Below are 23,176 nucleotides of genomic sequence, written 5' to 3'. Positions count from 1 at the left end.
ATAATTATGTCACACAAGGAAGAGTCAGATTTCCTCAGAAATCCAAACAGTGAAACACCGGCAAGCCTTCCCCCGTTGGGAGATGTCGATTTTTTTTTCCGCGTATGCATGTGTTACTGACAGAAAAATACATCCATCAACAAGAAGTTGGTAAAAAACGAGGCCCGACCGAGATTTTTTTTTTTCAACCGAAGTTGAGTTGTTTGGGTATCTGATTGAAACAGTCCTTCGAGTCTTTGATATAACAAAGCGTTATCAGTTCTTGGAAAAATCCAAAGCCAAAGGTTACTGTACTAAATCTTATGAAAAAAACCTGTGTAATATAACCTCCTTCTTGTTAGTGAGTTCCTTTAGTTTTTAGTTACAGTTTCAAGTGACTTTTAACGAAGTAAGCTCATCATGTTATAGAGTATTTTAGCGAATGAAAATATTGCCGTTATATCGATTATCCACACCTTTGAATTAATTGATTTTCTTGTCCTTGCCCACAACGATCGGAACAGGCCATCTCCGTTTGTTTTTCCGTCAAAACAATAATAGAGATATTCGTTGACATTTAAATGCGGTCCATGACTGAACTTTGTACCCAAGCGTACCGCGGTGAAACCTGTTTAACCGGTTTACGGCTGATTGATCCCACCTTTCTTCTCACTTTGCTGCCAGTACCTTCCTTACAAACGATCCAGTTGTTGATATTGCTTTTGAACAGGGTTTGGTTACCAATGGTGCGCCACAAAGCAAAGTTCATGGCCTCGTACTGATTGTCTTTGTTTTGTGATGTATAAATAAGTTTGAGAATGAAACATTTACATCAGATCTAGCCTTTGACACCAATATATCACATTTACCCACCATCTATTGGCTAAATAATGTTCTTGTAGACAACAGATTATGAGCCATGATTTAATTTGTCCCCTTTTGCATGCCGGAAGCCTGTTGTCTCCAGATAATCTGTTTGTAAGGTTTTCCTCCATGGTACGAATTTCTAAAATGTTTGTTCTTTTGAATTCGTTCATCTTCGTCTGCAGTTTCTTAACGATCAGGTGAGACAAATTGACAGAACTCACGTTCTTTTTATTTATTCTTCAAAGGTTCTTAGGTAAAAACGTTCTTAAGTGCTACGATAACTCGATCCAACTTGGTTAATGAGATCCAATGCCTAGAATTTGGAAAAGCGCACATCATATCACATGATTTTGAAGTATATTAAAGGCAACCAAACCACGTTTGAGTTTAGAAGACATTCAGTATCCGAAACATGTCTTCTAAACTCAAACGTTATGCCGTTGTTTTGAAATGCGAAAATTGGGTAATATCGCATGACATATAAACTTTTAATGCTGTCTTCAAAGCAAGGACAAGATTTTAACCTTAATTCATTAATGTTCAGTTGCCTTCCTCCCCCGACTAAGGGGTTTCATCCGCTGTTTCGCGTTTAAAGGCGCAGTGTCCTCAGTAAAGTGATTAGCGCGTCGAACTTAGAGCGGATGGTGGTTGGCTCGAGGTTAGGTTGGTACACGTTGATTCCTTAGACAAGAAACTTACCCATTGTCTCTGTCAATCAACGTTTAAAATGAAATGATAAACTGCGCCAGTGGGTAACCCAGATGGATTAGCTTCCAATCCAGGGGAAATATTCCTAAGAATCCCATCCAGGGAGGAGTTGTAGCACTTCTAGTCGATTTATGCTAGGTATCCTGTGATGGACTAGCATCAGAACCAGGGAAGAAGGGGGGGGGGGGGGTGGGGTTGGTACACTCCATCATGCTAGGTATCCTGTAATGGACTAGCATCCCAACCAGGGGGGAGTAGAAATACTCGTAGTCACATCATGCTGGGTATCCTGTGATAGATTAGCATCCCAACCAGGGGGAGTAGGATACTCCAAGTCACTTCATGCTGGGTATCTTGTTATGGACTAGCATCCCAACCAGGGGGGTGTAGAAATACTCCTAGTCACATCACGCTGGGCATCCTGTGTTGGACTAGCATTCCATCCAGGGGGAAGTAGTAATTCTCCTAGTCCCTTCGTACTGGGTATCCGGTGATGGACTAGCATACCATCCAGGGGAGAGTAGTAACACTCCTAGTCACTTCTCGCTATAGACGGATTTAAGCGGAAGTGTGTTTCAAAAATTAATAATAAAAAGTGGTTTACCTGCGTTTTCAATGTCTTTTTTAGTCGTTGATGTGTGCGGTTTCTGTGTTGCGGATAATATTTCAACGGGCGATAAGATCTCATGACGCTTTGTTCGGTCAAGTTGAAACACATTTTTTTTTATTAAAACGCCAAATTTGGCGGTTGAGGATGAACCAAAACTTAATTTTTTTAATTTTTTATGTTTTGAGTTTAAAACATTTTAAGCATGTTCTTAAGTTGCGTGGTATGAAATTTCCGAAAACTGACACAGGACACCTAAAAAGGACTACTATGTCGGATGGACATAAGTGCCTGCCTTAAGTTTCAAAGTGCAGAACTTTATAAAATGATTTATCTCTTAGTCTCAGCTTGGGTACGTTCTTCGCATATTCTTAAAATCTGGGTCAATTTCAGCCTTATCGTTCTTATAAAAAAATGGAATGTAAGCGGCCAATAGACAAGGAAGTATGATTTAATTTGTTCAAATGCCTTTTTTTAGAGGATCGTCGGACCAGAAGAGATACAAAGTGCTTGAGGCAGATACAAATGGAAATCTTTATCTTTACAACAACGCCCTGCTATGCAAGGATGAAATCATCAAACGATTGACTGAGGGGAACTACCAGCTGGCTGAATCACACCGGACTTTAGGTAACGCATCTGCTCTACTCAATTCAGACCTGCTTGAAACGTAGGGCGAAGAGAAGACGTCCCGTTGCTTTCTTGATCGTGCGCGCTTGAATTCACATTTCTCGCATGTTACACTGCATTATGTTTGCCACTGATTGGTCCTATTGTAAGCTCGGCTACTCTCGATACTCCATTGCAGCATGAGGTTTGGTACTGGGAGTTTCGTTGTGACATGTGCCTTTTCTCCTTAGCTGAATTTATAACTATTCCTAGTCCTAGGAATTCCTAGGTACCCCTATATTCCGAATGATACGCCTGAAAGTTTAAGACTTACTAACTGTACCTTCTGTCCTAATCACACCCACGGCCGCGCCTCACTTTCCAACCCACCTCTCGGTTTTTTGGAAATTGGATAAAACAGTCTTCCTCGTGTTTTGATATATTGAATGAAATTTTATCTCACTGTATCAACAGGGCTTTCCAAAGAGTTTCCGGTTTTGAACTGTCAGGATCTCAAACGCAGACTTCCTTTGGCCGCATCAGGAGTTTACTGGATTGACCCGGATGGTGGTTCCCACATCAACGCTTTCCAGGCCTTCTGCGACCAACAGACGGACGGAGGGGGCTGGACACTGGTTTGGAGTTACACCTTTACTGCTTACTCAAGTTTCATGAGCAGCACAAACGCGGTCACCCCGCGTCCGTCCTGGACAGCGAGCTCGGCTAACACGCGAGTGTCTATAACAACTCCAATGAGTGAGACGCATTACGAGGCTATGAACTTTGCTTTGTGGCGCACCATTGGCAACCAAACCCTGATTAAAAGTAACATCAACAACTGGATCGTTTGTAAGGAAGGTACTGGCAGCATAGTGAGACAGAAGGCGGGATCAATCAGCTGTAAACTGGTTAAACAGGTTTCACAGCAGTGCGCTGGGGTAGTACCAAACCGCATCACGTTGGACAGCGATGGACCATTTCTCTCCAGCAGCAGTCTCTATTATTACTTCGACGCTGATACAGGCAGTGACTGGCCCACACATGATCCATGTGGTAGAAACCGGGCAAATCATTTAAAAGGTGTGGCTAATCCGCATGGGAATATCTTTGTTCGTTAAACGGTTTTTGAATGTCGAATACCGCAAAACAAAACTAAATGAATTATCAGTACTTTTGTAATCAACGCTTGCTAAATAGTTTTAGGAAGGTTTATAGTAAGGCTTATTTTAGTTGAGAGATATAGATTTGTGTGTTGCCACTGGTTGTCATTATTATTCCGAGGATTTATAAAATTTTGTGATTTTGAAGTTATATAGACACAACGAATAGAATTTAATTGAGTTGAGTTCCACATATGTCCAAGAAGCCAAGTGAATGCGCGAAGCGCAAGGAGACCTTCCCCTTCTCCCTCGCTCCCCTCGCGCGTCGCGCGCTTGTCCTATTTCCCTTCCTTCTGTCCGTTTTTAGCGCCTGCCTCGCAGGCTATGGCTTGGTAGGTACCTGGACTTCTTAAAAAATCCAAAAGGCTGGAATTTTATAAAACCCTTAAAAAGAGGAATATACTCTTTCTAGCTACTTAGATCTTATTAAAAAAGCAAATGAGCGGAGAGCGTTAGTGAAACTTAGCGTGCGTAGTTGGCGGGTTGTTGGCAATCTCGTACCCAGAGCTAATTCCCCAGGCTCTTTGGCGAGCGGCTGGTCGCCAGGAGAGACTCTGGGGTACTGGCATGTTATTACCGCAGGATTTCTGTGGTAAAACAATGGAAGCCGTTACGGAGCTAAAACAGAGCAGCCAATCAAAAAGATACAATTTTTTTATAATTCTCCAGAGTCTTTCCTGGCGCCTAGCTACCCGCTGACCAAAAAGCCTGAGGACTCTGGATACGAGGCCGAGGACGAAGTTTGGCCGGCGGAGTCGGGAGAATGAGCAACAAAGCCGCGAGGGAAATGGAGAATAGACAATTAGAAATAGACAAAGAGAATGGAGAAGAGACGGCTCACGCTTCGCCGTCAAGTTTTTATATCCGCGCGCGGACAATGCCACAAGCAAAGCAGGCTATTTAGGCTTAGAAATAAACAAATTATTACTGAATGTGGCCGATACTATCGTTTTGAAAACGAACTTTCCCAGATCAAAGACTTTGGTCCACTAGTAGAGTTATGTACTGAACTCTTAGGGGTACCTTATATGGTAAAATAACGACGCGTTGAACGAAAATTAAACAGCAATTAATCATAGAAATGTGTCACTGAGAGATCTGGTGAACTCTAGTAACTATATCAAGTTCATTTCATCATCTCTTGATCTGCATGAAAAAATGATTATCAATTGTTACTGATGTAATTTATAGGTTCATAGTAACTATTTAGTTTTATGCTTTTGGAAGAGTGTATGCGTTTATCTTCACGCAAATAAAGCTACTTGATACTTCACTTGGTACTACATCCTTTCTAATTGGTATATATTAAATCCTTTCAGGCGGCTGGCCGGGTATATCGGATGATAATAGGGACCTTAAGCACAGACGACGACGACGCCAACAAAAACAGAACTTAAAAGTTACATTTCGCGTTTTCTGAATAAATTCGCGATGATTTCTACTCATTTAGTTTGTGTAATGTGGCCGAACTATCCAGAAGCTCACGCCATAGGGGCGGCTTTAACGTTCAGAAGGAGAAATGAAAATTAATCATCATACGTTCACGTTCTCAATAAAACCTTGAACGTGGTCATTTCACGTTTTTGTTTCGCAGAGGACGGCAAAGAAATGTACTCAAGTATAAAACGCAAGTGTTTTGCTAATTAAAACTATTGTTTTCTCACGTTCTCGTTGCCGTCGTCGTCATCACTGCTTAAGGTCCCCAATGCCCGCAGTAGACCTGCGCCTTTCAAAAGCTCGGTTTTCACTGGACCCTGATAACCTGCAGCTGCGTTGCTTTGTTAAGGTTGGGAACATTGTTCTGTAATTCATTCTTTTGTACTGTTCTTTCGGCCAACCATGTACTGAAGACATTGCAAACGGTTCAGGTCGTCCCAATGTCCGACATGGGCTGACAGATTGTCCCACGTTAGTCGAGAACCGAAGCTCTAGGTCAACGCAAATTTTGAGGGCAGCTCTTAACCCAAGGGCATTGTGCTATCCTCAGATATACCACTAAGCCAGAAAGGGGGAACTTATTCTTATACTTCAGGTAACCGACCGCTGGTCAAAGAGCATGAGGACTCCGAGACTTTCGGTAAGAGATTGGTGACGTTTTCGAAAACATAACCTCTTCTCCAGGACTTTTCTTCTGTAAATTGTCCCTCCCGATTTGCAAGAGAAAAAGTCCTGGGAACGAGGTTCTCATAAACAGGCAATCTCACAGTTAATTGCGCGCTACATCTCGCTTCAGGCAACTATTTTTTTTTAGAAGCTGAATTAAATACAACTATAAGAGGCCTCTCAAACAAGACCTGATAAAATTATTGTTAATTGCCAATCTACTTATGTTGATTTGCATTACTTAAAAATTTTGATTGTGTTTCGTCCAATCAATAACGTGTAATTTCTTTTAGTTCCGGGATTAATAAGGGAAAGCTATATTTTGTTTGAATAACAAGCTAACAATATTTTGACAGTTGTCATTTCAAATGACACACACCAAAGGTTTGCCCCAATGGCTAATGGAATAATTACAAAAAACTTTCGAAACGGGATTAGATACCGAATTCAATTAAAACTTGTTGGCGAAAACTAAAAACATTTCAGTTTTCGGTCAGTTAGGGACAGCACGTTATTCACTAAACAATCCAAAACTGATTTAAGTTGTCTCAACTCTCAGAGATGGCATCTTCACGTATTTTAATCTTGTGTCTTCTTGCATTGCAAGCAGCTCTTGTTGTTCAAGGTGAAATTGGTAAGTTCAATTTTTTTTTTAGAAGGGTCGTATGTTGTTATTAACCCGTCTAAACAATCGTTAGATAGAACCACCTGATGTCTGTTTCTGCAATTTATCAGGGTTTTTTTATTATTATTTCGCAGCCTCTTTAGTACAGAGGTACCTCCAGTAATGCATGCATCTCAGTTGTAACCATGACTGGATCGTAAAATTTTGTTTTGTGTTAAACTAGAGTGTCAACGACTCCTTATCAACGGACACTGACCTTGTTTGTCTTTCTCCTCGTTTCGTCTTCTCTCCAAAATTGAGAAGCGGAGTTAAACCCACTTTAACTCATAATTCTACTCCCTTATCAAGAGGCTTGCTCGTAAACGACGTTAGTAAGTTTTAATAAACGAAGCCGATGAGCATGGCTCTGGAAACTAAGGGCGCTTTCAATTTACCAGAAGCGACCGGGCCCAACTTAACGGTTAGTCCGTCGAATTCTTTGTAAACGACGCTCACCAAGTTTAGAATTTTAGAACGCAAACCTTGAGGACCTTGTTGTACTACGATGTAGCTGTTTTATTTCGCGGATTCCATTTACAAAATGAGCGATCTGTCTGACAAACGAAAATCACCAAGATTTCTTCGAAAACTTAACAATCGACGAATATACTGATTATTTCCTTCCTCATTCTCTTGGTACCATGTAACGTTTGAGCAACGGAAAACCCCAAAGTGTGATCATTGAAATGAAATTTACTGTGCGCTACTTTCAGGGTCTAACTTTTCAGACTGTGGATGAAATCATAAGGTGTGACCATTCAAATGAAGGAAAGCTACCGAGCAGTACTTTCCTGTAGTACTTTGTATTACACACTCAGTACAGGGTGGTTCTATCTTTTACGTCTGTGATTGAAATCCTTACTTGAAACCATTCAAATGAAAGCTACTAAGCAGTACTTTCCCGTGTTGCTGTTTATGATAATGTACAAGTTTAAGGCGGTTCTGACTTTTGAGTCTGTGGATGAAATCCTAACTTAAAACCATTCAAATGAAAGCTACTGAGCAGTACTTTCCCATGGTCTGTTTATTGTGCTGTTCAAGATTGTTCTAACTTTTGAGTCTATGGATGAAATCCTAAAGTGTGACCAGTCAGATCAAATGAAAGCTACTGAGCATTACTTTCCTGTAGTTCTATTTGTTATGCTGTACAAGGTGGTTCTACCTTTTGAATCTGTGGATGAAATCCTAAAGTGTGGCAATTCAAACGAAAGCTAGTAAGCAATAGCCACTCCTTCGGAAGCTCTCTTACGCTCGTTTGGAGTTCCCGTACCTATTTCAATACAACAATTATTAGAAGTTTCCTGACAGAAATATTTACTTACGCTCCAGCTCATAAAGTGCTAGCTGTTCAGATATTACGCCGGTAAGTTTGAAATTACCCTATTTTTGCATTGGGTTAAGGTTTAATGAATGTCATCCGCCGCAGTACACTGTGCCTATTTAGTGTATACTCGCAAATCATATTTCTTAGCTCCAAACTTGATTTCGTATCCGCGGGAAATTACGACAAAATATTCACACCAGTGCCATTGCATACTTATGAGTTTTCATTAAATTGTCAGTCCAAACAATTATACTTTGTTAAATGATATTAATTAATATTCAGGTTATTATAGGACTGCAAAAACTCTACAAAGAGAACAACAGTAGGGCATGATATAGCTGGTTTTCAGCAAAGACTATCATTAAAGAGCTAATGGTTTTCTGGAGTAGTGGCAGACGGACTAGCAAAATGTGTACACAATTGCGCGGCATTCTTCAGTAACCAAGCAACGCATATTAAAATTTACGAAACCTCCTTTAACTTGGACAAACACTTCCAAGTTTACTGACAAAACTGACTGGTTAGACAAAAGATTGAATAGGGTACACTCTCAAAGCAGCTAACACCGATTTCTTCTGTAATTAAAAAAAAACCTTGAAAATTGATACCTGATTGTGTTTACCAACAACGAAAAATTATGGTTGTGTTTAGGGTATTAGAAGATAAGTGTTTAGTTTCTAAAGAAACTGTGGTGCTGCGTCGGTGGGGAATAGAAACGAATGTTTGGTTTATCAACAGAGTTGATAACTAAACGTAAATTGGCCACAGTGAAGGGCTAGTTCGAGTCTCTACGATGGCCAACTTACCTTTAGCTATCAACTTTATTGATGAAACCAAACATTCGTATTGAAGCCGGATAATTCGTACTGAAAACCAGGCTTCAGTTGTTCAAAGGCCGGATAACTTTATCCTATGGATAAGTCACTATCCGACAGTTTAAATCTGTGCAAAGATTTCAGTATTTCCTCTTGTGCAAGCAAATATCCACACTCTAACCACAGTTAAGTCTGGGAGTGTACGAAAACCTTGGACAACGTTTAACGTAAAGTATATTTTAGACCCCGAATAGTGCCTTATCCAGCGGATAAAGTTATCCGGCCTTTGAACAACTGGGACCAGCCGGACAAACAGTCTTATCCTCGTCGACAATCTCATTCAAAGCTTTTGCACCCCTCCCAATTTACAAAGGGGTTGCCTGGGAAATCGCGGGAAATTAGTTAAGATGTGTCTTAAGTATTATTTCTGAACAATAGTCAGTTGTTATTCCAACAATAAGCTTTTGTTAATAAAAAAAAATACTTGAGAAACATCTTAACTTCGGAGAACTTCTTGAATCTGGTCCAATACTACAACTGGGTAGAAATAAACTTCAGCAAACACATATTTTTTGTTGGCAGGGCTACTTGCATTCTCAGTGAGAAGCAAGAACCCACGCCACGCGTCATCACTGAAAGCAAAAGTATATTGAACAGAAATGTTAGGTTCACAGTGTAGATGTGTATTTTTTGTTACTTTCCACGAGACATTAGGCCGCGGGAAAAAGAAATAAAAGGCACACGTTAAATTAACGTGTAGCCTGCGTGCAGACGTCTCGTATTTCTTCCTACGTCGAAAAACGGGACGAAGGAAGAAATACGAGACGTCTGCACGCAGGCTAATTAACATGTTGTATATCCTTTTACTCAATACAATGTTTTTATGCGACATTTTTCCTTCCCCAAACCAAAGCTAGCCTACAAGTAAAACAAAACCTAGAAAAGGCGTCTTTTCTCGCAGACTAAATCAAGGCTTGCGAAAATAGAAACAAAAACGTCAAGTGTGATTCAAATCCTCCACACACGATGCGACATTGTACTCACAGGGTACTCAACAAAATTGCTGTTTTTTTTAATCTTTGGGGCCCAGTCCTAACTCGGCCTAATCAACTGCATTTAGCAATTACAAAATTGGGCCTCGGGTGAAATTTTAAAATTGCTGGTGTACAAACTTGCCAGCATTATTGACAAATTATCATAATCTTTAGTTTCACTGCGTTTTAGTTTAATTTTGTTATTTCTCTTAAGCATGCCGGGATCTCCAGGAAGAGATTTTATGCAGCGAGGCCAAGGCAGCAGGCAATTGTCATGAGCATCCTTGGAGTGGAAAATGCCGTAAGACGTGTGGACGATGCGGTATGTTTTTACAATCACCGGGGACTAGACACAACAATGAGAGCACTCTCCTCGGCCATTTCCGAGTTGTTGTAAACCTCATTATGAAAGCGAAGCTTTTCATATGAAAAATAGTTTTGGAAATAATGTGATGGAATATGGTAAGCCTAATGAATGAATGAGAATGATGTATTTAATCAGTAATTGACACAGGCATACTAGTCTTCCAATCCTAGCAGTACGCAGGATGTTTGTCCTATGAACTCAGTTTAATTGCTTTAGCTCCCACGAGTCTCCTTTAGCTCAGTGGTAGAGCATCCGAACTGGTAATCGGAATGTCTTAGGTTCGACTCCTGATAGGAACACTCGAATTTTTTCCCGAGTATCCCTGTGTCATTTACTGATTAAATACATCATTATTCTCAAAATTAGTTTTGTTTGCATATGAATGAAAACTAATTTGCATAGTAACAACTTTGCACTTCGCTTCGCTTTTGTAATGACAGAGGTTCAAAGCAACTCAGAAATGGCCTCGGATGTATGAAGGCTCCAGATAACTGGGCTTTCTCCTTCCACAATTTTTTTTTCAAATTCTAGTTCTATGAAGATCTTAACCGAAAAACAATGGACTACCTGCTAATTATGTGGTGGGTTTTCAGAGTAAAAAGGGGTCAACATCTTAGGGAAAAAAACACACACGAAACAGCGTTTTGTTTTTCTAGTTTAGTTGAGTTTATTGTTTTTGCCAAAATTGTACGAATGCAAAAATTATTTATTACTATTATATTAAGCCCAAGGGAAGCCACCGGGCTTATAAGGAATGGGCTCCTTCAGTTAAGTAATTAGAACAAAGTATACACATGGGTCTAAAATCAATGGCAGAGCTAAGTAAGTAAGAAAGTAAGTAACCTTTATTTAAACACGATAAGTATTTAAGCTTTGCAGCTTGTGGGGTCGTGTGTAAATAAATACATAAAGAATAATTACAAAACAAGACTTAAAAATGTACAATGTAAGGTCTAATCTAGTTTAAATAAAGTAAATCTTAAAATATATTACATAGTCGTACTAGAGAAAGCTTCGTGCCTGATCGTGAAACATTTCTTTTGGGGAAATAATCACATTCCATGCTGATGACGCTACTCATTCTTGGCTTGGGAAAAGCATCTGATTGGTTCTGAATTGCAAAGTTAATGTGTACCCAATCAGCAGCGTAATCTCCCCACATCCCAATTGTAGGTCTGAAAGTCCACGTTTTAGGGATGTAGATATAAAATTTGACATTTGATTTTTTGACAACTCCAGATTAACATGCAAAACGCATAGTATTCATGCATATTCATTTTCAAGTTTAATATTCACTATTTTTTAACCAATAACACAAAGCTACGGCTTCCTTGGCCGCTGCACATCTACTTCTGTTTTTCTATCTTAACTTGTGTTCTCTGTCCATGCCAAATTGTAGTCTTATTGTTTATCCCTTTCCTTGATATCACATTGTAGCATTATCTCTTAATTGTAATCCTAAAAATTTGAGATTGAAATGATTGAGTGAGTCTTGAATGAAATCTTGTAATGACGACTCGACGGCAAAATCAGGTTCCCTTGCAAAATATTTTGCGAACTGTTTCCTTAGCAATCTGTCGAATCTCTGGAATTCGCCAACAATAAAGAACAGGATTGAGCGAAGAGTTGGCAAAAAGTACAACAGTAGCGACATCTACCCACAGAAATAGCGTAGTGACTCGATCAGATCTTCTAGCAGTGATTGACAGACACACATACGGCAGATAACATAAAAGAAGAAAGCCAAACACGTAAGCAACGCTGGAGACCGACTTTTTGTATCTACCGAATTGGAAAAGCCTCTTGTTTTCAGCGCTCGGACGTGACTGATTGGCAGCTAATCCAACTTGATGTTGACGCACTAAAATGAAGACCAAGATATAGGAAATTGAAGAAACAGGGATACACACGCACAGCAGAACATTTCTGATAATCTGGTGAGCAGTGAAATCCCAGATCCATACGCATGAAATAAAGAGGCATAAAATCCAAATAAACGCGAGCAGACAGTGTATTCTTCTCAATGTTGCGTATTGGCGATATCGCATGCGGAGTTGAATAGCGACGACTCTGTCTACAGCAATGACTGTGGAGGTTAAGAAAGATACTGCTGCCAAAAAATACCCTAAAGTACTGTACACTTCAAACACCACGCAAGAACTCTTCATGTTTCGCGTTAACGCTGTGTAGGTTGAGGTAAGGAACAGAGGTTGAACAAGCAAACCAACTCCGAGGTCTGATAAGACTAGATTACGAAGAAGCGCTTTAAACGGCCTGTGTAACGTGCGGCACTTGCATAGACAGACAAGCATGATGAAATTTCCAGCGACTGAAACGAGCAAGAAAGGGATGACGATAACGCAGATTGCTTTGTAAGCTGAGCGAATGGAATTAATGTTGCTGAAAACCCGTAGGATATGCGGAAAGCAGAGGCTTTCTGCCGCGTTGCTCATCTTGTCTGACGAGCTTTAATCTTCATGTCCCGTTTTTTCGCAGCAGGTGTGTGCAACATCTTTTACGTACAAATGTCAATAATCCTTCTGGAATTACGCTTGAAGAAAATACACCGGAACAATTAATTACTTTTGTCTTTCCGACAATGTCAATAATTTTACCCAAATTAATTGAATTCCGGTCCCACTTGATGCCGAACATTCTAGTATGTGGTTACTTATATCTCAAAAAGTGGCCAAAAAATGTACTTTAAACCAGAATAGTAAGAATACTGAGTAAGTAATACGTTAAGAAGTAAGAATACCTTATCACATGATCGGGTAGGATATTTTTTTGACATTAATCGTTCGAATTTCTCGAGGTAATGTCAAAGAGAGATTTTTCATGTTGCAAAAAGTGATTATTTTTCCCAAGTAAAGTGAAGTCAAATTTCGTTGTCAATGTCAATGTTGTGTCATTACAGGAGATTTTTGTTTGTTTCCGCAAAGCTATTGGTTGACCGAGAAATACAAGAAGTTGTGTTCTCAATTAACTTAATTTACGGTAAAAAAGAAAATGTATTTGTACAAGAACGATAAATAATGGAAACGGCGGAAATCCCATTTCAATGGCTGCTACTCCACTAGGACCATAACGGGATCCCGGAGGATTGGGGGGGGGGGGGGCGGGGGGGGGATGGGGAGATGAGTATTGCTCGGATATTCTGGTGAAAAAATAGAAAAAAATAATAATAAAAGGAAATCTAAACCAAAAACAAACAAACCTGACTCTGTTACAAACAAAAATCTCCTGTAATGACGCGACATTGACAACGAAATTTGATTTCACTTTACTCGGGAAAAGCAAACACTTTTTGCAACATGAAAATCTCTCTTTGACGTTACCTCGAGAAATTCGACATAGGAAAACCGCATATTCTTAACATGGAAGCTTTTTAGCTCGCCCAAAGTGACAGTTAGCGATAAGAGATCATAAGAGATGTTCGTATTCATAGGCTGGCAAAAACGTTCCACAGTAGGTTGACTTTACTTTATACGTTTCTTTAGATGAATGTTACGACGCCCAGAACATGGTCACGTGTGAAGATGAGATGACAAAGGGAAACTGCGGCGACGAGGAAGTTGCGCATGTCTGTAGTCAGACTTGTCAGGCGCTCTCATGCTCTCAGGTAGCTGGCATGCTTTAGTCGGTTTACTCACTTCTTTCTTTGCTGCTTCACTTGAGATTACTGTGTTACTCTGGAGAATTTGTTTTCTTTCCAATTTAGACACATTCATGTACAAATAAATTGCAATAATTTGATAGACAAGACAAAAGAGGAACGATAGCTTAATTTACAGTAAGGTGCCTGGTGACCGGGCCTTTGTGTGAAACTGAGGCTAAAGTTGGTTTTGTTTTGATGCAAACCTCAGTGCTTTCATATGTTAATACAACCTATTTAGCATACGAAAATGAACAATGAGGTCTGTATCAAAACAAACTCAACGCTCGCCTCGCTTCCATTTAAAGATCTGGTCATTAAGCGTACAACTGTAAAGTATGGGCTATTCCGAAACTGTCAGTCCTCGTACAAGCTGTACGAGTCTCAGTCTGGTCCACACTGTCACGGCGGCATTGCGCGTGACACTGCGTGACATGACAGAAACTTACGTTGCGATGGCTTGGGACCGAGCGGTCCCGGATGACCACGCTAGTTGAACGTTTCAGAACGTTTTCGCTGAGTTAGTACTTTGAGTTGAACATTTCTACGGCTAAAAGGTATCAAGGAACGGATTAAGGACTAAGGTTTATGTCATTAACGGAACAAGGACACAGATGTAAGTTTTCAGAGTAACTGTTTTGCTTTATTGTATTGTAATTTCGTATCGCACCGAGCTCGCCTTTGTAATAATAGGTTTTCTGTTTTTCTTTAGTTTTCTTTACCGCATCTCAACGCGTCGCATCGCATCGCATCGCATCAGTTACATCGCTAGTACGTTCCCATTGCATTATCAAGGCATTATTCACAAGGAATCTTTTGTAAGGAATCTGAGAATCAATGGTAGCGTGTACAAGAATTTCTGTGAATTAAACTTAAGTTGTGTTTACAATGTACGGCTCATCGATTTGCAAGGTCCTGAGGCAGTTCTGCCGCCTCATTTCGTAAAGAAAAATCTACACATCAGCATTCTACGTGTTTCGAAGCAGTTATTTGCTTAATTTACGTCGACTTTGTTTGGATTTTATTGGATTTGTGAAAGAATTGTGGCGGGTTGATTCACTTCATTTATGGCCCAAACTAGTTCCCAGGATCACACGGACGCCTTCAATGTTCCAGGCAACTTTGAGGATTTCGAAGAAGAAAACACCGAAAGGAAATCGGAGGAACAACGTACGAGTCAATCTTCGAACACTGGCGAACTACAAGATTCTCTAGGGCCCCGAAGCCGCAATTTGACAGAAAAGGGTCTAGAAGAAAAGCGTAACAGACTAAAACAGCGATACACAAATGCTCTGCGATCTGTATCCCGAAAAAGAACTGAGGTGTCCCAGCTAATGGTCGACGTCAACAACTTGCACCTGGTAAAGAATGAAACATCAAAATTGAATGACCTTATTGAACAGTACAGGGAAGCCTTTTCATCTTATTTGAAATTGTTAACTGATGAAGAAGATAAAGACTATGAACGTGTCCATTACGAGGATAACGTCGAAGACATTACGGCATATTTACAACCATTACACGCTTGGATATCACAGGCCGAGGCCCGCTTGACGGATCAGCTAGATGCAAGAAGTAGCAAAGGATCTGAACAACCGTCCAAAGCAAGTTCGAAGTTGTCCGCAAGAGACCGAGAGAGAGTCCGTCTAGCAGAGTTAAAGGCTGAAAGATCAATGCTTAAACGAAAACAGGCTCTTCGTGCTGCAGGAGAAGACTTGGAACTTGAGATGGAAATAGCAAAGACCGAAGCGAGGGAGAAGGCATTGAGTGAAATTGGTAAGGAACACGAGGCTCCCCCACCTCCACTTGACTCAGGTCCACCGTCAGTGGCTGCCTCATTTACACCTATTGCATTAAGGCCTACAGCAAAATCATCACCCGACAACGTTGCCGTGAGTCGCAAGCCGCTTGGCTCCTCTGCCACCACTGAGATGACGCCAGCTATAAATACGGAGGTTAGCAGCTCCCCCAAGAATCCCAAGGCAACAGATTTCGCCCCTGGCATGTTCGCAGGTGGAATTTCATCAACACCGTTGACCGGTAATGGTCTCAGGGAAACTTCTAAGGAAAGCAGTCATGGAGTCTCTGAAGCTCAGTCCCCTCAGCTAGCAGAACGTACCCTTCAGAATGTTATTGAGTTACAGCAGAAGCAAAATGAGACAATTATTGCGACACACCAACAGTTAACGGCTGCTATGACACTGCCTCAACCAACAATAACTAAGTTCACAGGTGACCCAATCGAGTACAAGACCTTTGTTATGGCCTTTGATACACGTATCCGCTCCAAGGCAACCACCAGTTCTGATCTTTTGTATTATCTAAATCAGCATCTTGAAGGTGAACCGGCAGACCTTATTCAAGGATGTTTACACATGGCCCCAGAAGCAGGTTACACGGAAGCCAGACGACTGCTTCAGAAAGAATACGGGGACCCGTACAAGATTTCTACTGCTTACCTCAACAAAATCATCCACTGGGCTCCTGTTAGATATGATGACAACCAAGGCTTGAAGCGACTGTCAATATTCTTGACAAAGTGTAACATTGCTATGAAGAGTATTTCATACATGCGTGTGCTCGATCATGCACCAAATATGCAGTCGGTGGTCTCCAAGCTTCCTGCCAACTTGCAAGCTAAATGGAGAGATCAGGTGTTGAAGAAGAAGAGAAGGGAAGATGGTGTATCATGTTTTGCAGATCTTGCTGAATTCGTGGAGTATGCGTCTGAGTCTGCCAATGACCCAGTGTTCGGCAAAGAAGCCCTGAGCAAGAGTAAGGAAGATGTTAAACCCAAAGAAAAGGAACCGCCCAGTAAGGGGAAAAGGCCACCAAGGAAACCAGTAGTTCCATGGAGACAAAAGGAAACCAGTTTTGTGACGACACCACTCGGAGCCGTCAAGCCTCCAGCTGTATACGGGGCCGGGCCTCCAAGTAACTATGGTCACCCCCCATGTCACCTTTGCAGCCGTACTCATGATTTGGATGACTGCGATTTATTCAACAAGAAGACACCAGAACTTAAGAGAGCCTTCTTGAGGGAAAGAAACATGTGTTTTGGATGCTACGGAACGAACCACATCTCAAGGAACTGCCCAAACAGACGGAAATGTAAATACTGTGGACGACTGCATCCCTCAGCCCTTCACATAAGTGGGTTCCAAATTCCACCAAGGGACAATAGTAAACAAGAGAATGACAAGGCAGTAGGCAATGCCTGCACCAACCTTCAATCAACCTCCTGTAATACCGCTAGACCTGCAGAATCAGTTGTGCTTCATGCCATTCTACCAGTACGTGTAAAGAAGAAAGGCAGCAATGAGACTATCACCACGTATGCCTTCTATGACAATGGCAGCAGTGGTTGCTTTCTAACTGAGAGTCTTAGAGGGAAGATGGCCGTTGATGGCGAAAGGACACAGTTACAGCTGGGCACCATGCACGGCCAAAGCTTGATAACTACCACTGTTGTCTCCGACTTGGTGGTGACAGACATGGAAGGCAAGAATCCAGTTGAGTTACCACAGTCTTACACGAGATTCGAGATACCAGTGACCGAACAGCAGATTCCTACCCCTGAGGAAGTCAAACGGTGGGAGCATCTTCGCAGTGTTGCTGAGAAGATACCAGAGTTCATACCAAACTTAGAGATTGGCCTATTAATCGGCAGTAATTGTCCTGCAGCTATGGAACCTCTAGAGGTTGTACCAAGTGGTGACAAGGGACCATATGCAATGCGATTGCGCCATGGCTGGACTCTGTCTGGGCCTTTGTATGTCGAGAACATTTCAAGTCCTGGCAATGTTACTTGCCACAGAATCACGGTACGGGAAGTGGAGTCAGTCAAAGAGGTGATATCACCCCAAGCCATACAGCAAATGTTTGAACTAGATTTCAATGATCACAAGTCTAGCCCTGATGAATACGGCTACTCCCAAGAGGACAAGAAGTTCATCAGCAAGATAAAGGAAAATGTCCACCATCGCGACGGCCATTATGTAATACCACTTCCATTCAGAGACCCTCAGGTGACAATGCCAAACAACCGGGTACAAGCGCTGAAACGAGCAACTTGGCAGAGAAAGAAGATGCTACGTGATGAGAGCTACCGAAATGACTATGTCAACTTTGTGAATGAAATGATTGCAAAGGGTTATGCACAACGAGTGCCAGATGACCGTCTGGAAGCTAGCCCTGGCAAAGTATGGTACCTACCGCACCACGGTATCTACCACCCTAGGAAGCCTCAGAAGATACGTGTGGTCTTCGACTGTAGCGCTAGACACGAAGGCACTTCCTTGAACGACCAACTAATGTCAGGCCCTGATCTTACCAACTCTCTGGTTGGAGTTCTTACACGCTTTCGCCAAGAGCCCGTGGCATTCATGGCGGATATAGAAGCAATGTTTCACCAGGTTCAGGTGCCCGATGACCAGCGTGACTTCCTCAGGTTCCTATGGTGGCCCGATGGCAATTTGGAGTTGCCCATCCAAGAATATCAAATGACAGTGCACCTCTTCGGGGCAGCCTCCTCCCCAAGCTGTTGCAACTTTGCATTGAAGGAGACTGCTAAGGACACGGAACCCGAAAGTGGTCCACTTGCAGCGGATACTATCCGCAGACATTTCTATGTAGATGATTGTCTTCGTTCAGTTGAAGATGAACAGACGGCCATTGAGCTTATCCAAGGTCTACGCCAAGCATGCCAGCACGGAGGTTTCAATTTGACAAAGTTTATAAGCAATAGTCGTGCTGTTCTAGAATCTGTCCCAACGGAGAAACGTTCTAAGGAAGCTAGAGACCTTGATCTGGGTTACGACCGCCTGCCTGTTGAACATGCCCTTGGTGTGCAATGGTGCGTGGAATCTGATGTCTTCGAGTTTCGTATAGTTGTTAATGATAAGCCGCCGACAAGAAGGGGCATCTTATCTGTTATCTCGTCAGTTTATGACCCATTGGGCTTTGCCTCGCCATTCACGCTTCCAGCCAAGAAGATACTTCAGGACCTTTGTCGTGAAGATATCGGATGGGATGACACCATTCCTGATCAGTACCAAACTAGATGGGCCAAGTGGCTAAGTGAGCTTCCTCTGCTAGAGAGATTCAAGGTAAACAGGTGTGTCAAGCCGCCAGAATTTGGAACCGTGACCTCCCAGCAGGTGCATCTCTTCTCCGATGCAAGTTCTATGGGATATGGAACTGTTGCTTATCTTCGGCTGTGTGATGAAAGCAATCGTATTCACTGTACATTCCTAATGGGGAAAGCACGTCTTGCTCCGATCAAGTCAGTCACAATACCGCGTCTTGAGCTGACAGCTGCTACCATATCCATTCGAGTTGGAGAAATGTTGAAAAGAGAGGTTGATGGTGACCCAGAGTTCGTGTACCATACAGATTCCACTACTGTGCTGCGCTATATTGCTAATGAACGGCAACGGTTTCATGTGTTTGTAGCAAACCGGGTTCAGCTTATCCGTGATCATTCGCACCTGAATCAGTGGAAGTATGTGGACTCTAAGGAGAATCCGGCAGATGATGCTTCAAGAGGCCTTAATGGACTTGCTCTTTTAGAAGGGCAGCGTTGGTTAGAAGGTCCAGAATTCTTATGGAAACCCGAGAGCGAGTGGCCGCAACAACCATTCACGTTGGGCCAAGTCCCAGATGATGATCCAGAAGTAAGGAAGGTAACGACAAGCAGTGCAGTCAGCATTAGTCAGGTGGATAACGCCACAATCAAGCTGATCAATAGTTTTTCTGATTGGCATCGTTTGCGAAGGGCCGTAGCTGTGTTCCTGAGAGTTAAAGAGACATTGCGAAACAGGCGTAACGAACGTTTAGATGTCAAGAGTGGAGCCACAAGTGGCGACAGAAACCTTGCAGACCAGAGACCACCTGCAACGACCAAGACAGCCAAGTTTAAGAGTGCCTTAGAGCCACACTTACCTCTTACTGTACAAGATCTAGCAACAGCTGAATTAGCTATTCTGAAGTTTGTTCAGGCTTCAGCCTTTAGCAAGGAAATCCATGCTCTCAAGGAAGGCGAGAAGAATAAGCTGCGAGGGCAGAAGAAAGGAGGTATAAAGAATGACAGTCCCATTCGTCGCCTCGACCCTTTCCTAGACAAGGGTATCCTCAGAGTTGGAGGTCGACTCAGACGTGCAGATTTGCCACTCGAGACGAAGCACCCAGCAATTTTACCGCGAAAGAGTCATGTTACCACTTTACTCATTCGGCACGCTCATAAACGGTTGGGCCATGCTGGACGTAGCCACGTCATTGCAAACCTTCGAGAGAGGTATTGGATCATCAAAGTTAATGCAGCAGTGCGCCATGTACTCTCAAAGTGTGTCTTCTGCCGCCGCAACCACGGCAAGCCAGGCGAGCAAAAGATGGCTGATCTACCCAGGGATCGCATCTCTCCAGCGCCACCATTTACATATACGGGTGTCGACTATTTTGGCCCCTTCTTGATTAAGGAAGGACGCAAGGAAGTGAAGAGGTATGGCGCCCTCTTCACCTGTTTGGTCAGCCGAGCAATCCATATCGAAGTCGCAAGTACGCTCGAGTCAAGTTCATTTATTCAAGCACTTCGGCGCTTCATTGCACGACGTGGTCCAGTGAGGGAAATGAGAAGCGACAACGGCTCAAATTTTGTTGGTGCACACAATGAACTGCTCCAAGCTATACAAGAGATGGATCATGAAGAAATCAGAGCCAAGTTACAGAGAGAAAACATTGATTGGATCTTTAACCCACCCGCCGCCAGCCACATGGGCGGCGTGTGGGAGCGTCAGATCAAGTCTACAAGGAAGATTCTTGCTGGCTTAATGGATGAGTATGGTCATTGCTTGGATGAAGAGTCGTTCCGCACCCTCATGTGTGAAGTTGAGGCTGTTATTAACTCTAGGCCCTTGACGACAGTGTCTGGAGAACCCGACGATCTTGAACCGCTTACTCCCAATCATATCCTGACGACCAAGTCAACTGTCATCCTGCCACCCCCAGGGGAGTTCCAGAAAAATGATGTATACATGCGTCGTCGATGGCGAAGAGTGCAATATTTGGCAAATCTATTTTGGACTCGGTGGAAGAAGGAGTACCTCGTCGTGATGCAGGAAAGGCGCAAATGGCAACATCCCCAGCGTAGCCTGGTAGAAGGGGATGTCGTGATAATCCGAGAAGAGAATGTCCCACGTAATGCCTGGTCGTTGGCCCTCGTTGTGCGAGTAGAGCCGGATGCCCAAGGCCTTGTCAGATCTGTTGTCGTCAAAACGCGAGAAACTATGCTTAGAAGACCAATCAACAAGCTTGTCCTGATCCTGCCCAAAGAGGAACAGGAAGGAGATCAGAAGAAGTAAACGCCCCCCGGACGTTTAGGGGCCGGGAATGTCACGGCGGCATTGCGCGTGACACTGCGTGACATGACAGAAACTTACGTTGCGATGGCTTGGGACCGAGCGGTCCCGGATGACCACGCTAGTTGAACGTTTCAGAACGTTTTCGCTGAGTTAGTACTTTGAGTTGAACATTTCTACGGCTAAAAGGTATCAAGGAACGGATTAAGGACTAAGGTTTATGTCATTAACGGAACAAGGACACAGATGTAAGTTTTCAGAGTAACTGTTTTGCTTTATTGTATTGTAATTTCGTATCGCACCGAGCTCGCCTTTGTAATAATAGGTTTTCTGTTTTTCTTTAGTTTTCTTTACCGCATCTCAACGCGTCGCATCGCATCGCATCGCATCAGTTACATCGCTAGTACGTTCCCATTGCATTATCAAGGCATTATTCACAAGGAATCTTTTGTAAGGAATCTGAGAATCAATGGTAGCGTGTACAAGAATTTCTGTGAATTAAACTTAAGTTGTGTTTACAATGTACGGCTCATCGATTTGCAAGGTCCTGAGGCAGTTCTGCCGCCTCACACACAAGCAAGTTTTTCTAGATGAATATTTCGACGTGTGCTGAATCAGGGGCACCCAACGACAGTTTTCTATGAAATATCTGTTCGGAGAAGCAAGGTTGCCTAGAATTTTCGATGGCTCGAGAACAGCTAAAATTTTCGATATGTCCTGCTGTGGCTGTTTCAAACATCTATGATTTTCGGAAACTTTCCCCTTACTTCGCCTACGATTTTCGAGACACTGGAACTTTCTGGAATTATGAACAGTTTAGAGCTAGCATTTTCTAACTTTTATGGACAAGATTAGTTCTCTAAAATTTTCTGCGTCTTTTGTCTGGAGGCAAAGCCGGCGCCAGCGACCGAAGGCATCTGTATCCTTGTACAAACGTAGCAAGCAAGTGTTGCTGAATTGTGCGTTTGAAATTAAAGGGGTGAACATAGCCTTTTCCACGCATTCAAATAATGGGGAACGCGCAAAGAAAATTGCATTGAGAGCGAGCAATTAAGACTGGAGTCTTTTCATCTTTTCCCGCTCGCAATATTTTACCTATTATTCACACTCATTGCAATAAACCTTTTCGGCAATCTGGCGGCCATACTGAATTGCAGTGCAAAATGGGGCATCCAGGGTGCAAAGTAATTTTAACAGATCAAGAGAATGTCTATTCTGTGAATTTCTTGGCGAGACAGTCCAAGTTTATCTCACAAAACTAGTTCTTGTATAGTATTAATGTTGCCCGTTTTCACGTTTATCGTATTTTTCAACAGGAAGCCACTAAACGTCAACTAGCTGATGAAGTACGGAGATGAGCGAACGTAGTCGAAGTTCATAAATCTGGATTAACTGCCTCTGAATAAAATTCCTCGATTCACTAACTCAATAAAACTGAGTTGCTTTATTAGATCATTTTCTTTTTCTATATTAAGTGTTTTCCCGGTCCGTATCTCCTAACTCGACCCCAGGACTGTGTGCGGTCCCAAAGGTTATGGTTTTTGCGCCGTTCTGGTCTGAAATAGGGTAGAGGTTTTAATTACGATTTGGTTTAAAAGTCTGAAAATGGGTAATGGATTTTACAGAAACAGGGTGAGATCGATGTTTCAAAACTGCAACGGAACATTCACCCACATCATGAATGCCGGTGAGGGGGGTGGGGGGGTGAAAAACAGCATGCCGAAGTAGTGTGCAATCAGAACTGCAAGAGATGGGCCATACGTGGGGAGAAGCTGGGAAGGTAGAAAAAGCTCGCGAGAGAGATTGCAGGAGGTAGTTTCGGCCTTTTGCCTTAAAGGGCGGGGATGACGAGGATAAGCGAGTGACGAATCATGGGTACCTAACGGTTTGGTTTAGTGGATATCTGTTTGGATGGCCTTGGTCGCCACC

The 23,176-nt window shown here is 42.5% G+C and overlaps 4 protein-coding genes across 5 annotated transcripts; 3 read left to right on the top strand and 1 right to left on the bottom strand.

The window, feature by feature from the left end:
- Positions 1-708: 708 nt before the first annotated feature.
- LOC146459051 (uncharacterized) lies at positions 709-5,637 on the top strand. The gene is made up of 3 exons (XM_085090013.1): positions 709-1,043; positions 2,640-2,791; positions 3,245-5,637. The coding sequence occupies exons 1-3, from the start codon at positions 892-894 to the stop codon at positions 3,886-3,888; spliced, it is 948 nt and encodes a 315-aa protein (XP_084946139.1). The 5' UTR covers positions 709-891; the 3' UTR covers positions 3,889-5,637.
- Positions 5,638-6,444: 807 nt separating this feature from the next.
- On the top strand, positions 6,445-22,694 carry LOC146459048 (uncharacterized). The gene is made up of 4 exons (XM_085089785.1): positions 6,445-6,667; positions 10,085-10,192; positions 13,738-13,859; positions 22,564-22,694. The coding sequence occupies exons 1-4, from the start codon at positions 6,595-6,597 to the stop codon at positions 22,603-22,605; spliced, it is 345 nt and encodes a 114-aa protein (XP_084945911.1). The 5' UTR covers positions 6,445-6,594; the 3' UTR covers positions 22,606-22,694.
- LOC146459050 (adenosine receptor A2b-like) lies at positions 10,899-13,109 on the bottom strand. Its single transcript, XM_085089784.1, has one exon. The coding sequence runs from the start codon at positions 12,688-12,690 to the stop codon at positions 11,767-11,769; it is 924 nt and encodes a 307-aa protein (XP_084945910.1). The 5' UTR covers positions 12,691-13,109; the 3' UTR covers positions 10,899-11,766.
- Positions 14,294-21,768, top strand: LOC146459049 (uncharacterized). Of its 2 annotated transcripts, none has more exons than XR_014858045.1 (2): positions 14,294-21,495; positions 21,592-21,768. XR_014858045.1 is itself a non-coding variant. In XM_085089877.1 (2 exons), the coding sequence occupies exon 2, from the start codon at positions 14,960-14,962 to the stop codon at positions 21,248-21,250; it is 6,291 nt and encodes a 2,096-aa protein (XP_084946003.1). In that variant the 5' UTR covers positions 14,294-14,508; positions 14,605-14,959; the 3' UTR covers positions 21,251-21,768. The 2 variants fall into 2 exon arrangements, 1 of the variants encoding a protein (XP_084946003.1); XM_085089877.1 differs by having other exon boundaries at positions 14,294-14,508; positions 14,605-21,768.
- Positions 22,695-23,176: the final 482 nt, after the last annotated feature.

Source organism: Pavona decussata, unplaced genomic scaffold, assembly GCF_977016875.1.
Source record: "Pavona decussata unplaced genomic scaffold, jaPavDecu1.1 SCAFFOLD_223, whole genome shotgun sequence".
In the NCBI taxonomy this organism is placed as follows: Eukaryota; Metazoa; Cnidaria; class Anthozoa; order Scleractinia; family Agariciidae; genus Pavona; species Pavona decussata.
Note: the sequence above shows the minus strand (reverse complement) of the source record. Positions and strands in the feature narration are given on the sequence as shown.